Source organism: Apodemus sylvaticus, chromosome 6, assembly GCF_947179515.1.
Source record: "Apodemus sylvaticus chromosome 6, mApoSyl1.1, whole genome shotgun sequence".
NCBI classification, from domain to species: domain Eukaryota; kingdom Metazoa; phylum Chordata; class Mammalia; order Rodentia; family Muridae; genus Apodemus; species Apodemus sylvaticus.
This window is the reverse complement of record NC_067477.1, coordinates 49,811,631-49,828,889: the sequence shown is the minus strand read 5'-3', so window position 1 is coordinate 49,828,889 and position 17,259 is coordinate 49,811,631. Positions and strand designations below refer to the sequence as shown.

General features: G+C 44.8%; 1 protein-coding gene across 1 annotated transcript; it reads right to left on the bottom strand.

Annotated features, from left to right (window-relative positions):
• Positions 1-892: 892 nt before the first annotated feature.
• On the bottom strand, positions 893-16,930 carry LOC127687248 (dehydrogenase/reductase SDR family member 7). The gene is made up of 7 exons (XM_052185679.1): positions 16,740-16,930; positions 11,952-12,104; positions 9,884-9,990; positions 8,597-8,836; positions 3,766-3,888; positions 2,885-3,097; positions 893-1,158 (listed from the first exon to the last, which is right to left on the bottom strand). The coding sequence occupies exons 1-7, from the start codon at positions 16,870-16,872 to the stop codon at positions 1,114-1,116; spliced, it is 1,014 nt and encodes a 337-aa protein (XP_052041639.1). The 5' UTR covers positions 16,873-16,930; the 3' UTR covers positions 893-1,113.
• Positions 16,931-17,259: the final 329 nt, after the last annotated feature.

The following is a 17,259-nucleotide window of genomic DNA, read 5'->3' as shown; positions in this document are numbered from 1 at the left end:
GCAGCAGTAAACAGGAAGCTGTCTCAAATGAAGTGGAACGTTGAAGGCTCATCCTCAAGGATGTCCTCTGACCTCTGCATGCACCCAACAGTATAAGCAGACCTGCATTCACACATGCATCACACACACAAGATTTTTTTAATGGGCTAAAGGTGGAGCTCTGTGGTAGAGTGTAATATTGGCTTATAGACAATTCTGCTAGGCTCTGCCCAACAGCTTCCATCACTACCCACAACCTGCCGGTGTGTGCCAGTCAGAGGACTGCTCGCTACCCCAGTCCCCCTTCTTTCTTCTTCCACTCTCTTTCTCTCTGTGTTCCCATGTGGTCCAGGTCTCCTCTTCCTCTCTTTCTCTCTTTCTATCCTCTCTGAATCCCCCTTTCTCAGCCTCTACCCCTTTCCGGGGCCCTGCTCCCCTCCTTCTCAATAAATCTTTATATTAGGTCTGTCTTCCGGCATGATTTCCTATCCTCCCCAGCATTATTATACCACCTTACATTTCATAACATGTGTGCCTAGCATGTGCAAAGGCTCTAGATTCAACCCCCAGTTTTGAAAAAGAAAAAGAAGCAAACTAGACATTGGACTTGGTGAAGGGCAGTTGTCTTACCCTTCCAAATCTTCCACCAACTTGGGCAACAACATTCCTCTCTGGAGGACACAGCAGCCAGTGATCAGATATCTGATCCCTCACATGACTCTAATGGCACTGACGCCTTCATCTAGGACTCCTCAGCCTCCAGAGCTGTGAAAAGTGCATTCACATAGCCTGCCGGTAGCCAGTAAGTGGTATTATCATTCAGAAGCACAAGTGAATTGAGACAATGCCAACTGCGAGCTATGAGCCCTCAGTTAGGTTTCTGTTAATCACATTCCAAGTCTGCATTCTTAAATATGTTAAATGTTATTTTATTCAAAAAGGTACCCACATATTCTTGTACAAATGCAAGATACAGGACAAGGTTTTCTTTATTATTCATTACATACTAAATAGAAAGTTGTATCAAAAATTAAATCCAAAAGTAGTCACTGGCCCGCCTCCTGTGTGCAAGCTTCCTGTACATATGCTGTTTGTCACTCTCAACAAGTGGCTCAGACATCTCTGGCAGTTGTTTCAATCCCTCTTTGTTTTCCATAATTTATAAGGCAAGTCTGGATCCTGAAAAAGAACAAGAGTAACAGGAACTAGAACCAGATCTTCCTCTTCTTGACCGGTGTCTGACAACCAAGCTTCTCCATTTAATGACCTGTATCATCATTCAAACAATAGGGAGCTTCGTAAGTCTCTGGCAAATACTTTGATTGGGAGTAAAACATCCCAACCAGTATCTACATGCATTAGCAAATATTGCCCTCAGGCTTAGCATCTTGATTTTCTCCAGGTGGCAAGAAAGGCATCAATTCTTTTCTACTCTTAAACAGTGAGTGTTCTTCTTACTTCTCTGGACCACACCCACCGATAGCTTAGGAGTACACAGAATAGATCAGAGTATCTAGGATTTAAATATCTGGCTGATGGTGGTGGGACACAATGTTAATCCCAGCACTTGGGAGGCAGAGGCAGAGGCAGAGGGAGCTCTGGTAGTCTGGGGCCAGCTTGGTTTATGTAGGGAGGTCAAGGGTATTCAGGAATATGTAGGAAGAAAGGAAGGAAGAAGGAAGGAAGGAAGGAAGGAAGGAAGGAAGGAAGGAAGGAAGGAAGGAAGGAAGGAAGGAAGGAAGGAAGGAAGACAGGTAGGTGAAGAAAAGAAATATTTGGATGTGACTACAAATTATTTATGAGCTTTTGATACACTGCTTGCAAGATAAAACAAGGCAATTTATTAACCCCTAAATGTGGTTTATTGTTTAGGAAGGGTAAGCAAATACTCATTCAAGAATTTACCGAAAGACAAACAAATATAATTGTTGATGTTAGTGGGTTATTTGGGAGGCACTGCAGGATGAATTCAGGCTTCAGGGGAGCAGCCTCCCTGGGACTGAACCAGTCAGCCTGTGGAAGTGTTCTATTGTGACACAAAAAGCATCTTTATCAAGTCAGTTTCCACACACCACAATTTCCTACATGACAGTTGGGCTGTCTTGAAAGACTCTTCAGTCACCTAAGCAATTCTTAGCCATGGGAGACTTCCTGGTTTGCCTGGCACATCTCCAGACTAAGATGAAAAGGCTCAAACCTTCAAAGGAATAGCCCATAACATCTCAGATAATCACTGACAAAAAGCTACTTCCAAGCTTAGGTGTCGTCACTCCAAGATTCCTGCCAGATATAATAGTTCTGCTAATATTCTGTAACTAATCATAATCCAAAATGGAACACAGCAAGCCGGGCGGTGGTGGCGCACGCCTGTAATTCCAGCACTCTGGGAGGCAGAGGCAGGTGGATTTCTGAGTTGAGGCCAGCCTGGTCTACAGAGTGAGTTCCAGGACAGCCAGGGCTACACAGAGAAACCCTGTCTCAGGGAGAAAAAAAAAATGGAACATAGCCACTGGGGGTAGGGGGATGCAGGATATGTGTGTCATCAGCCAGAAACAGCCAAGAAATAAGAGGTGCTCTGTTTATTTAGAAAAAACAGTCTCAGTCCTAAAGCAAGTAAAATCATGAAACAGGGGGTGGGGGGTGGCTTTTCAAGACACTGATGAAAAGAGGCGCTGACAACCTTTGATTTGATTTTACCCTATACAAATTTTACTCTTCCAGATTAAACGTCATGTAATAAAGCATCAGATATGCTGTATGGGCACAGAATCTATTCTATATATGGGCGCTTCAATGTGTAGAGTCAGGAAAAGCAACAACAACAAAAATCTTTTAAGAACTTTGAAAACCACTTTCCCTCCGGGATCCATACAATATTGTGAAGAAATAGAAAAATTGCTCTTACCAAATTATTCTTAAAGTTTTGGATTCTTTTCTTCCCCAACTTGAAGTTTAGCCATAGGGCCCAGGTTGGCATATACTGCCATATGTATGCCCCCAACAACACAGGATGGTCGGAGATCCAAACTTCCTTCAGATCGTTGGCCATGGAGATGAGCATCAGGCGCACACAGCGGCTTGTCGGCATCTTGTAACTCTGGTCGATGTCTTTCATGGGCTGAAAGTCAGCAAGAAGTTTACCCCGAGGGTTCCGACAGTTGCATGCAAATATTATCTAGGAAGGACCCCCAGGCCACCTGTCATCGAGACTCTCTCAGGATGAGACCTGTCACTGGGAGTCTTCAGAGGTGCCACCGGAAGGTTCTAGATTACAATATTTCAAAGAGCCTGAAAGGAGTTAGACATTTACCAGGTAAGACTGCACGTGCTGAAGGCTCTCTACTCTTAAATCACGATTGTCTCATAATAGGGTACAAATGCTTATTTTATTATCACATTTTCAGAAATATCAAATTACCAAGATTTACAGTAGGGGCTAGCAATGTGCAATCCAGCGGTAATACGATTATCCTGAATGGGTGTGGCCCTGGCTTCAATGGCTAGCACCACACAACATAAAACATGCCTTATGTTTAGCAAATGGAATCATGGGGAGGAAATGGAAAGAGATACAAGGATTTTCTTAATCAGAGTGGTGGATCCGTCCTGGTGAACCACTTGGCAGTCTGGTAATGCTGCCAGCTGGTATTAAAATGAGGCACTGACGTACTACCGAGTACTAAACGCCATCCTTAATGCTGCCATTTTCTGAACAGGCACCTGATACAATAATAAGGCAGACACGGGTAGGAAAGGATGAGGATTTTCCCCTCCTGGATTTCTTACCTTAGTTAGTTCTTCAGTTAGGGCGTTCTTCACAACATCGGACTGCACAGGCCCTGGGTAAATGTTGCAAACTGTTATGCCTGGATATTGGCCAAGCTCACTCTGGAGGGAATTAAAAAAACCCTAAGGACGACAAAACAAGAACATAAGGGAAAAAAAGGAAAGGATAAAGTAAAGATAAAAAGGAAACAGACAGCCAGGTGGTGGTGGCGCACACCTTTAATCCCAGCACTTGGGAGGCAGAGGCAGGCGGATTTCTGAGTTCGAGGCCAGCCTGGTCTACAGAGTGAGTTCTAGGACAGCCAAGGCTACACAGAGAAACCCTGTCTTGGGGAAAAAAAAAAGGAAACACACTGGAGAATGAACAGGTAGTACATTGATGTACACCTATCAGACTTTATTTATCCAATCATTTATTCCTTTTTTCTTTAATCTTGCAGTATAGGTGATTGAACCTTGTACACATTGGACAGGGACTCTAACATAGCTTTGGTGCTTTTTACAGTAAAATAATTTGTTTCTTTGGGAGTGGCGTGCCAGGACACAGTGTGGGGCGGGGCAGGGGGAGGAGCCTAGGTGCAGGCTCTCATGTGCGCTCCCTTGCTCTGACAGCAAGGCTTTCCCTACTGCGCCATCTTGCCAGCATCCTTTTTACAATTTATCTAAAGACAGTGGTCTGAGTTTGCCAAATTAGCTTGCAGTCTTAAATGTGCAAATCTTTTACCTCAGCCTCCCAAGGGCCTAGGACTACAGGCCTGTGCCACTAAGCATGAAACCATTAAGGTTTGGGGTTTTTTTTTAAGATTTATTTTTGTTAATTTATAGTGTGTGTGTGTGTGTGTGTGTGTGTGTGTCTATGCTGTATGTGGCTATATATAGGGTAACCACTTCCATATTTCAAAATCTACTAAGACCCACAAACACCTAAGACTGAAAACCCACCAATCCCTGAACTTGGCTTGAAATTCCACCAATCCTCATTCTAGAAATTTCCACCCTGAAAAACTCTGCCACCACCACTACCACCACCACCACCACACACACACACACACACACACACACACACACACATGAAGAAACCCTATATAAAGACTGTCTCCTGCCCAGTTCTAGCTGGAGCAGAGGCAGCCACCCTCCTGGATTTTTTCCTCCCAGGAAATCTCTTGCGTGAGGTTTGTTGTGTGGTGTGATTTTGTGGTATTCCTTGGCTCCTAACTATCAGGATACCACACAGGGCAGAGCTGTAACACTTCCATCCGGGAAGCCTTCCCCCTCAGAGCTGCATGCAGCCCTTCCACACTGCACGTGGGAATGAAGGCTTTTGCTTAGAATGTCTGATCCTCTGGAACGAGAGTTACAGGCAAATGTGAGCCCCCAGCTCGGGCGCTGGGAACCAACCTTAGGTTCTATGCAGGAGTGGTATTTGCCTTCAATGGCTGGGCCATCTCTCCAGCTCCATCCATTAGGCATTTTTAACTATAAGCCTAGAAATTATCTCCAGTAGACATCCCAGCTCCAGCAGGACGAATGGCTCACCATCTGGCAACTGGTTCTGGTCAGTAACATAACCAGAGCAGGCAAGGAAGGGGAAGATTCCCATAAAGAAAGCCACACGCCTTCCTTGCACCAATACCCATCCCCCACTCCCAAGAGTCCATTGCTCGACACAGGATCCCTGACAGGGGCTTCTTCTTCAAGCCCCCAAAAGACCAAATGTGCAGATGTTGGGCAAAGAAGGAGAGAAACGAAGAAGAAGCACTGAGAAATTCAGTTTCTTGGGTTACATCACTATCTTATCTACTGGAGAATCAGTCCTCTTTAGCCGGTGACTAGTATAGGTCTAGTCACAAATATGATGCAACCACCCACTGCAAGACCTTCCAAGGACCCAGCTAAATCTTGTGCATTCAAAGACACAGACCATTCCCAGCCAATAGAAACAAACAGATACTTGCTTCCCCACATTTCTCTTCCTTAATTAGGAGAATGTGTCTGCGTTATTTGAAAGACTGGATGTTGGGCATGGTGGCTCACACTTGTAAACCCCTCCATAGAAAGGAAGAAGCAGGAGGACCAGAGGTTCAAAGCCATCCTCAGCTAATAAGGAAGTTAATGGCCAAAGTGTGCCCTATGGGACTGTAGAGGGGGGAGAGAAACAAAACAAAACAAAGCAAAACAAAACAAACAAGCAGCAGTACTCAGACTCTAAAAGGCAAGGTCATGATTCATTTGTATACAATCTAACAACATTAAATCGCTGTTCTCTCTAAACCCCAACTCCTAACCAGCACAGAGGTGATGGGGGTTCCTGCTGTCAGACTGCGTTTTTTGTAGCAGTTTCCTTTGATATTAAAACCTTGGAGGGATGCCCCTTGAAATGTTTGAAAGGAGAAAAAACAGAATGTTCAAAGGAAAAATGAAACATTCCATCTTACAGCAAAACTCCTAAAGTTCAGCAAGCAAACAACTCAAAATAACTTCAGGAAGTCCCTGAAGTTGACCAGACTCACTAGGCCCCTCTCACCCCCAGTGTGTATATATATATATATATATATATATATATATATATATATATATATATATATATATATTTATATATATATATAATACATATATACATATATATGTATTTATATGCATATGCTTTCAGAACTGCTGAGAGATGCCGTCAGACAAGGTGAGCTAGCTGTGAGAAACAGAGACAAGAGACGCTGTCTAGGAAAGGGTAAGATCAACTGAGCTAGTTAGAAAAAACACTCTCCAAGCTACAGAGCTGCCTGCAGGCTGTGTAGTGTGCTCCAGGTTTCCCAGTTTTTGAGAGCTGCCACCCATGCTTGGGTGGGCTTTGGTAATGCAGCTGTCACTGGGTCATTTCTATTCCTGTAAATAATTCCTCAACTGAACTCATTGGTTTGCTAAGCTGAACTTTGGTGGTATCCATACTGTGGTCTTATCAAGGCTGTTGTTCATGTCTCCTCAGAAATAGTGTCATAAAGCAGTCACACAGTGTCTACCTCAGAGAGGTCCAAAACAAAATGTTTTTTAAAAGAATGAAGAGCTCCTGCACTTTTAACCTTCTTGCTTCTGCAGCAAGACAAAGGGAACCAAACAGCCAGACCAGACACCTAGCCCTCTCCTGGCATATTGTGTACACATTTCAGCGATTAAAAGTTCACTGTCTAGCCAGGCAGTGGTGGCACATGCCTGTAATCCCAGCACTTAGGAGGCAGAGGCAGGTGGATTTCTGAGTTCAAGGCCTGCCTGGTCTATAGAGTGAGTTCCAGGACAGCCAGGGCTATACAGAGAAACCCTATCTCAGAAAACAACAACAACAAAAAGTTCACTGTCAGAGATGGGAGATGGCTTAGTGGTTTAAAGCACTGTTTCTCTTGTAGGTTTGGCTCCCAGAATCCACAAGGCAGCTCATAGCCATCTGTAACTCCAGTTCCAGGGAATCTGGTGCCCTCTTCTGGTTCCAATGGGTACTGCATGTATGTGGTGTACAGCCATAAAATAAAAATAAGTACCTTTTAAAAAAAAAATCACTGTAACTTCTAGGAACATGAGAAGGAAATGTGATTTTTAAAAGGCTTCCTGGAACATGGTGGTGAGTGCCTGTGAAGCCAGTTCTTGGGAGCTATAAGTAGAATTTGGAGCTCAAGATCGGTCTGTGCCAGAAGAGACAGTCCCAGAAGAGTAGAAAAGTCCCCTAGTCTCAGCATTCATCTACTGCTATGACTTCTGCTATAATTGTTCACATTTGCCAGAGGCTCCAACCCAATAATAAAACAGAAACTCTTGGAGGGCAGGCCAGTCAGCTATGTTTTATTGGCAGCGTCCTGTGTGTCTTATGAGACTATGTGTCAACAGCCAACAGATGGGTAGGTTCTTTACTCACCTGAACCTGCCTGTCTGAGATGATACTGTCTATGTGGGAGGTTGACTTACAGGGCCTTACTAAACCTGAGGAGAGCATCCAAGCTGCAATCCTTCATCCTCAAGCACTGCTGGTTCTGCATGACAGAGGTAGGTCCTGCTGAACTACAGCTTTCGTTTCTGGGAAAGCGTGGTGACCCGTACCACTGAGCCACTATGCCAGTGGTAGAACACGCCACTAAAACTCTACTTCCGAGATGCGTGTTCCCTTTTTGCCATCCGGAATCGACTATTCCTTCACATTTACTCTCAGGCCAAAATAAAAAATTAATTCTGTTCTGCTATTTAAGTCTCATCAGATATATAAACATAAATCAAGCTTTTTCTCTTAGTCATTGACCTCGTCAGAATGTCTTCTTCCAAAGAAGCTATAAGAAATAGAGTCACGTGTTCCCTAAGAAAGATGGGCCCAGGACTAACCAGTCTCTGATGTGTGCGCACAAGGAGATGAGAGAAAACAAAGAGTGAGGAAAGGGGAAGGAAAAAGAAGTCACAGACCTAGGACCACAAAACCTGCACGTCCTAGAATACGTGTAGAAGAAAGGAGGGGTAAGGCTGAGCTGCCGTGAGGACGCGGTGGGGGTGGACTAAGGTGAAAGGAGAAGCATTGAGTGGATCGTCCTAGGAGGAGAACTCCAGTCTCATCCTTACATCCCCAGGCCTGACACAGCATAGACTCAGTACAGGAGCTCAAAGCCTGTATTGGTAAGGATGAGTTCTATGAGGCGTGATGTGACTCAAATGGTCCTTCCATTACCAGAGGAGAGATGCCAGCTTCTCTAGCCTCAGTTTCATGTGTAAGGTCCAGTTCCAATCAGCACAACCATGCAAAGTCCTAATGTGCCCCAAACACACACAGAGGTCAGTTTTCTCAGTTAAGTGTGGGCTACCTTACCCGAAGAGCATGCTTGCTGGCACAGTAGCCACTGGAAAGAGACACGGCTGCAATTCCTGCAATGCTGTTCACAGTAACAATCTTCCCTTGTTTCCTCTCCACCATGTGAGGCAGAACGCACTTGGTCAAGGACAACGTCCCTATGTAGTTCAGATTTATCAGCTCCTTGAAGACATCCAAGTTGGTTTCCAGAACTAAGGAACGCTGGGATCTTCCACCATTGTTGACCAAAATGTCAATCTAAGAATCAGAAAATGGGTTCTTAAAGATGGTCTAAGAAAATAGTTTCTTATATTATTCACCTGAAGAGTAAATGGGACAGTGGTGTGATTCTAGTAGCAGCTAAATAAAATAAGGGAAAGTAGATGTTGTGGCCCACATCTTTAATTTCCACACTTGTGAGACAGAGGCAGGTGGGTCTCTTGAGTTCAAGACTAGCCTGAGCCGGGCGGTGGTGGCGCACGCCTGTAATCCCAGCACTCTGGGAGGCAGAGGCAGGCGGATTTCTGAGTTCGAGGCCAGCCTGGTCTACAGAGTGAGTTCCAGGACAGCCAGGGCTATACAGAGAAACCCTGCCTCGAAAAAACCAAAAAAAAAAAAAAAAAAAAAGACCAGCCTGGACTTCAGACTGAGTTCCAAAATGGCCTGCCACAAAAAAAGAGAAAGAAACAAAGAAAGAAAGAGAAAGAAAGAGAGGAAGGAAGGAAGGAAGGAAGGAAGGAAGGAAGGAAGAAAGAAAGAAAGAAAGAAAGAAAGAAAGACAGACAGACAGACAGACAGACAGAAAGAAAGAAAGAAAGAAAGAAAGAAAGAAAGAAAGAAAGAAAGAGACAAGAAAGAAAGGAGGGGAATGGGAGAAGGGAAGGGAAGAGGAAAGGAAAGGAAGGAAGGAAGGAAGGAAGGAAGGAAGGAAGGAAGGAAGGAAGGAAGGAAGGAAGGAAGGAAAGAAGGAAAGAAGGAAAGAAGGAAAGAAGGAAAGAAGGAAAGAAGGAAAGAAGGAAAGAAAAGAAAAGAACGTAGAGTTCACCTTTCCATTTGGAGTAACCAGTATCAGAAAAAGAAAGGCATCAGTAGATGTTAACTCCGCTCATGCTTCCCGGGCAAGTTAGTCCCGGGAAGGGATGAAAGAACTCTGTGGCTACAGTCAGTCCACAGCCCTGACCTCTCTGCGTGGGCTGCGTCTGTCTCATCCCTTTGAAGGGGATCCACAACTGGAAACCCCTTTGGCAGTCCTTTGGAGAGACAGACGAGGGCATCCATGCTCCGTGAACACAAAAGTCAACTTACTTTGCCAAACTCCTGCAGCACGGTTTTGGTGGCTGCCTCGTGGGAGCTGGTGTCAGTCAGGTCAAGGGGCAAAACCAGGATGTCTTTCTCTTTTAAATTGCCATTCTCTGAAAAAGACACATGAACGGTAAGCAAGCCACCCCACAGTTTCACTGAGCTCAGCTTTCCCGTTAAATTTAACTTCTACCCCTCAAAAAGGTGTCAGGGAACTCACTCTAGGAGGCGCGCTACCTTCGCATCCCTCACTGAACAGGAGCCGTTGTGCAAGGTCTCAGTGGTTAAGAGTATACAGTGCTTTTTCAGAGGACCTGAGTTTAATTCCAAGCACTCGTGTCAAAACCATCTATAATTCCAGCTCCAGGGAGATCCAACACAGCCTCCAAGAACACCTGCACTCACATGTACAGACTCACACGTATACACATGACTAAAAATAAATCTTTTTTTTTAAGTTTATAGCATACACCAGGTGATGGTGGAGCATGCCTTTAATCCCAGCACTCAGAAAGCAGAGGCAGAGGAGGTAGATTTCTGATTTCAAGGCCAGTCTGGTCTACAGAGTGAATCCTTGACAGCCAGGGCTACACTGAGAAACCCTGTCTTGAAAAACTGGAAAAAGCTGGTCAGTGGTGGCGCACGCCTGTAATCCCAGCACTCTGGGAGGCAGAGGCAGGCGGATTTCTGAGTTCTAGGCCAGCCTGGTCTACAGAGTGAGTTCCAAGACAGCCAGGACTATACAGAGAAACCCTGTCTTGAAAAAAGTCAAATCCAAAAAACCAAAGAAAGAAAGAAAGAAAGAAGGAAGGAAGGAAGGAAGGAAGGAAGGAAGGAAGGAAGGAAGGAAAGAAAGAAAGAAAGAAAGAAAGAAAGAAAGAAAGAAAGAAAGAAAGAAAGAAAGAAAGAAAGAAAGAAAGAAAGAAAGAAAGAAAGAAAGAAAGAAAGGAAGAAAGGAAGAAAGGAAGGAAGGAAGGAAGAAGGAAGGAAAGAAAAACTGGAAAAAAAGAGGGGGGTCTATACTATAAACCAATAAGAAGCCGAGAAGACCAGTGGTGGATGGTAAATAGAAGCTTCTTCCCCTAGACCAAGAACTCCAGAAGGTAAATAAGACATGCAGTCCTTCAGACGATCCCTACCTATAAACATTCCGACATAATTGATTCTATTTCTGATCACCAGAGGGACAACTGAATTGGACTATTCTGGACTTTCTAATATAAAATAAATGTCAGAGAAACAAGCAAAGACATAGACCAGGAGAGGAGTATGTTCTTTGTCTCCGAGGGCGAAGACATGAAAGAACATGATTAAAACCCGGAAAGGCTTGCACCAGTGAGCACACAGAGCAATGGGAGCCAGCGGTCCTCACAGCTCAGCAGTGCCACTACTTACCCTCTCTGCTAGAGCAGGCCTCACAGGTCACTGCGGTGGGGGACCAATGGCAATTTTTTAAAAAGCATAGAATGTAAATACAAGTGGCTTACGAAAGCAGCGTCATGAAGAGAACCTTGTGGCTGTGCTGAGGCAAAGATTCTTATATAGCTTGGTGGGTGTAGTCAACAAAGCAAAAGATAATGAAAGAATAACATTTCTTTCATTATCTTTTTAAGATAATGAAATTCTTAAAGATTAAGACTAACACACACACACACACACACACACACCAGCCATGACTTTAATATCTGACATACGGCAAAATGAATAAGGATCATCTCTAACTACTTTTCATTAGTTGCACTCATGAGCGCCTGTTCTCCTGAAGCAAAGACATGAGTCACGTGATCATTAAAGTCCACCAGCGCTTGAGATCTGGGGCTTACTCTCCCCTCAGTATCAAAAATTGGTATAAAAACAACAATGGAAGGGTGGCCGAAAGAAGAAAAAGCCAAGCAAGCAGGACTGCTTAAGAGGTGACAGAAGAGGAGGGCTGGGCAGTACGCATGCGCACGTGGAGCCAGAACTGTGAATTGAACTGCGCGCAGGACAATCCCGCCTTCCCTCTCTTCCAAGGTGGCGCCTAGTTTGGAGTCTCACCCCGACGAAGCACAGCTGTTGTTGGGAACTGACTCACCCAGGCATCTTCTCTTCACCCGCTCCAGCTCCTGCACCCTTCGGGCTGACAGCACCAGAGACACCCCAAGTTTAGATAACTGGAAAGCCAGCTCCTCACCAATGCCGCTTGATGCTCCAGTAACCCACACCACCATGTCGGTCAGCTCCCATTCTGTTGAAGAAGGAGAGAGATAGTATGCGATGAATGGTACCCATCTACCAAAGAGTAGTAAAACATAAATGGAATTTAAAAAAACTTTTAAAAATTACCACTAAATATGAATATTGTACTGGCTGGTTTTGTGTGTCAACTTGAAGGCTGGAGTTATCACAGAGAGAGGAGTTTCAGTTGGGGAAGTGCCTCCATGAGATCCAACTGTGAGGCATTTTCTCATTAGTGATCAAGTGGGGAGGGCCCCTTGTGGGTGGTGCCACCTCTGGGCTAATAGACTTGGATTCTATAAGAGAGCAAGCTGAGCAAGCCAGAGGAAGCAAGCCAGTAAGAAACATCCCTCCATGGCCTCTGCATCAGCTCCTGCTTCCTGACCTGCTTGAGTTCCAGTCCTGACTTCCATTGGTGATGAACAGCAGTGTGGAAGTGTAAGCTGAATAAACCTTTTCCTTCCCAACTTGCTTCGTGGCCATGATGTTTGTGCAGGAATAGAAACGCTAAGACAAATATGAAGGTCTAATATTTGGAGCATGAAGTTTCAAGTGTCATGTTAGGGAGATTCACTCAGGCTGAGAGAATGCTTGCCTCAAGCACACAAAGCCTGGGTCCAGTCTGCAGCCCCTCTATAAACCAGGCATGTGGGGCACGTCTGTGATCCCAGAAGTTGGAAAGGAATCAAGAGGGTAAGAAGTTCAAAGCCATCCTACATAGTCAGCTGGAGAACAGCTGGATATACAGAGACCTTTTCTCAAACAAAATAGATAGATAGATAGATAGATAGATAGATAGATAGATAGATAGATAGATAGATAGATAAATAGATAGATAAATAGATAGATAAACAGACAGATTTCAAGTATTCTTAAATACTTGTTTGTTTGTTTGTTTGTTTGTTTCATTTGTTTGGTTTTTTTCGAGACAGGGTTTCTCTGTATAGCTCTGGCTGTCCTGGAACTCACTCTGTAGACCAGGCTGGCCTCGAACTCAGAAATCCGCCTGCCTCTGCCTCCCAGAGTGCTGGGATTACAGGTGTGCGCCACCACTGCCTGGCTATTTCAAGTATTCTAAGAAAACATCTTTTACCAGAGTTTTCTTAGAAAGCATGACACCAGACAGTGGTGGTGCATACTTTTAATCCCAGCACTTGGAAGGCAGAGGCAATTGTATCTTTGTGAGTTTGAGGCCAGCCTGGTCTACAGAGTAAGTTCCAGGACTGCCAGGGCTACACAGAGAAACCGTCTCAAAAAAAAAACCAAAACTCCAGAAAAGCATGAAATAAATCACATCATTGGTAAGCAGCCCACACCCGTATGTTGTCTATTTTGAAATCTTGGTAAATCTACTAGAATCCATTTGTAGCTAAACCTCATTACTATATGGTTTCACTCAATTCATCTGCTTATTTAGCAAAGAAAATTAAAGCTAACTACTAGAAATTCATTACCTTCTCAATTAAATGAGAAGGCAATAAATTCTAATTTCTGAAGTGAAACCGCAGATGCCTTTGAAATAACCATGTTGCTCGATAGTATGATATAATCATCTGTTTCGTTGTTGTTATTGTTGTTGTTGTTGTTGTTGTTGTGTCTAGACAGTATCTTGCTGTTTGCCTGAAGCACACACTTCATCCTCCTGCCTCCACACCATAAGTGCCCCGGAGAGTGTGATCCTTCATCCCAGTCCTCTTCCTGGATTTAATGTTTTAAATTTCATTATCATAATGACACATTATAACGACTGTGTGTGCGTGTGCAGGGTGGGGGTGCGTGCATATGCCTTGGTTCATGCTGGCAGGCAGGGGGACAAGCTGAGAACCAGTTCTTTTCTTCCGCCTTTTTGTGGCATGCAGAATGGAGGTCAGGTCATCACACTTATGTGGCAAGCAGACTTACCTGCCAGTCTCACTGTCGTGAGGTGCTCACCAGAGAAGACTGCTCGGACATGGGTAAAGCCAATAGGAAGTCTTTATTAGCCATCTGGCAACTACACTGGGGATTTGGGATCCCAGTATAGCCCTGGGCCTTTCTCAGGGTGAGCTTTTAAGCACAAAAACTATATTCTGGGCTGGCATATTCCAGAGGCAGAACTACAGAGGCTAAAAAAGCAAGGTTAGTGCATTTAGAGACGTTCCCCCAACTACGGACTTGGATGGATTAGGTCTTTGTTTCGTTTTGGTACTTTATGTCATCAGTTGTGTTAAGACCTGGGAGCCTACTAAGTTCTGTGGCTCTGTTACACTCACCAGACCTCGTGTAAGCTCTAATTTGTTCCATGACAGGGGCAACAAGGCTCTCTAGGCTGCCCTTACTTCATTCTTCTCTATGAGCTTAACACAATTCCAGGTTAAAAAAATATCACACAAGCTTCATGGAGTCTGAGTTCTTCAGGAAACTGAGGTCTCCAGGAGTAAGTTATCCACACTAGTCTATTAAATCCACCGAGGCAGCGACTCTGTCCCTCATCTCAGCAGTGGCCTAGCACCTTGCAGAGAATAGACTATTAAAAGGACTCTGTAAGTGTCTACTGACTGAATAAGCACCAGGAACCCTGGCTGAAACTGAATCCACACTGTCTGCTGTGCTATGGTGCACATTCAGATATGGTCAGGTTAGGTCTCCAGTGCTGAGGACTGAGCCCAGGCCGAAAGCATAACAGACACAAATCCTATCATCAAACTACAGTCAAAGCCCTAAACAGAGACAGTATTTTAAAACCCAAGTGTTTCTTAGACATCTGAGCACATATAACTTGTCCTAGAAATAACCAAACTATTAACAAAGTTTCCCTTTCAGGTAAGATGCTTTTGGGGGAAAAGTACAACTGACCAAAGACTTTGCATGAATAAGAAATATGTGTTTAGACAGCCATTTACAACTGCTTACTAAAAACTTGTTTATACAATTTCCTGAATACCATTTACTTTGAAAGTGTTATTAATAAGCCTAAATTAACCGAGTCTAACTTTTTTACACCAATAAACACCCATTATATAAAGCCAGAGTGAAAATGTTCTCAGGCTCAAGTTTATGCCTTCATGATTACAGATCTGGCACCCATCTTCCCATCCTGAAGCAGGAAACAATTTAATTTAGAATCCATTTTTATTTGCTGTTTCTATAGAATCTGGCAATCATTTAAAAAAAAATCAGACTCTGAGAGTGGACAAGAAACCTAGAATTTAATGCCCAACCCAGCTTGATAAATTTCCCAAGGCCCTTAACCACTCATTCTCTGCCTGATCCCTCACAAACTGTGGAAGCTACTTCTCTCCAGCTTGAGACAGCAGCCACACCCTCCCTAAGTCCTGTCTTCTCTGACTTCTATAAGACTAAACACATCTACATTTCAGACATAATTAATGTGTTAATAATGTTTAGACAATCATATCATTTATAAACTGATTTTAGTTCAATCTTCCACTTAACCGAGGCCAAACACAAGCAACATCGGCAGGTGGCTAATGGCAGTGAGCTGTCACACGGCTGTCCATCTGTCTAAACAGTGCTCAGCGAAGAGCTGCCGTTCACAAATGTGTCGGGTATTCAGGATTCTTGCCCTCCACAGTGAGCCCAGGTCACAGCCATGCCCTTTCCAGGTTTGCAGCACTGAATTCACAAGCACACTGTGCGGTTGCATTTGTCAGGACTGTAGCTGTTACAGCCAAGGAAATGCAGCTTCAGAAAAAAACAGCAAGGGTGCCTGCCAGAGTCTGGGAGGGGCACAAAATACTACCCTCTATTTTTTCCAGTCTCCAAGACCCAGGTGTCACCTACTCCTGCCCTGTTGACTTTGAGCACAGTACCTTCTGAGTCACCAGCCGCTTTATAGTGGAATCCCACTTTAAAAGCCTACCTAGGGCCGGCTTTTAGTTTCTCTGCCAATGTCTTTAACTGAAAAGCAATATGAATAATAATGCCCGTGTTATAAGATGTGTTTACTCCAAAGGTCAGAGGTTGGTTATGACGTACGTGCCCAGCACGCTGCCCATATAACACGACCCACAGCAGCGTATGTGAATTGATATATCAAAGCATGCGAATCATGTATTAAGGGACTGACCAAAGTGGAGAGGGTGAAATGTGCCTTAGTGTACCCAGAATGATCATCCCCTGGCAAAATGCCAGCTCGGCGCTTTCTATTGTGGAAATGTTTAACCTAGTGAGTAGGTAAGTGGGTGAGTCAGACTGCATTTTCTTTGGGTGCTTTGGGAAAGTAAAAAGCTCAGGATTAAAGAATGTTCAGGATAAACAAACAACTGGAGCTCTTACAAAGCAAAGGACACACTCTGCTCTCCCTGCCTGTGCCCTCCCTGAATGTCCTGGGATCCCTGGGATCCTACTGAAGAAGTCTGTGTCATCAGACATCAGAGGATTGCAGCGCTCTCTTGGGGTTTGATGTTTTCTATCCTACTCTGGGTAACAAATCGGTGCCATTTTCGAATTAAGACAAGCGACAGAGTGGGTACTGCCTGTTTAGCCTGTGCCTCTTCCTCCCGGACCCTCAGCCTTGGGCAAAGCTCAGCTTGGCAATAGCCGGAAGGACCACTGCCCTGCTCACTGTCAAGAGCTCTCTCTCTCTCTCTCTCTCTCTCTCTCTCTCTCTCTCTCTCTCACCCAGGCAGTTGACAGTGCTCACCTGGACGTCGCCCTTGCCACTCAGCCCACAACAAGGTCAGGTCCGCATCCGCCCGCAGGAAGCGCAGGAGCTGCACCAGAAGCAGGATCAGCGCGCACAGCGCTAGCAGCCATAGCAGCAGCTCCCAGCTCATAGCTGTCCCTTGCCAGCCGGGCTCTGCGGCGAGCGGAAGACAGTCGGCGCCCGCCCTCTACGCGGCGACTCACAACCCGGGGCTCCGCCTAGAGAGTCCCTGAAGGCGGGGCTCCATCTGTGTCCCGGGCTGCACCACGGCGTTGGGGAAAATATGGCGGCATTCCAGTGCTGGGACTCTGCGCGGCCCCACTGCGTGCGAGACTCCCGGCGTGTAGCAATAGAAGGCATGGGAAACATAGTTACTTGGGACACTGCTGTTGGGAGAGCAGTCCAACAAGATGTGTGTGGGCATGAATCAGTCTTTAACAGCTGATTTCAGGACAATGTGCTTTTCAGGGCTTTGCTGGTGCCTTGGAGAGAAACAAAACAGTCTAAGTTTGATCAC

Excerpts from the sequence above, each read along its gene's own strand:
- LOC127687248 (XM_052185679.1), bottom strand. The coding sequence starts at position 16,872 with ATGAGCTGGGAGCTGCTGCTATGGCTGCTAGCGCTGTGCGCGCTGATC. Across the intron at positions 12,105-16,739 it reads GTGGCAAGGGCGACGTCCAG|AATGGGAGCTGACCGACATG; the intron begins GTGAGCACTGTC and ends CTTCTTCAACAG. Across the intron at positions 3,889-8,596 it reads CCAGCAAGCATGCTCTTCGG|GGTTTTTTTAATTCCCTCCA; the intron begins GTAAGGTAGCCC and ends TGTCGTCCTTAG.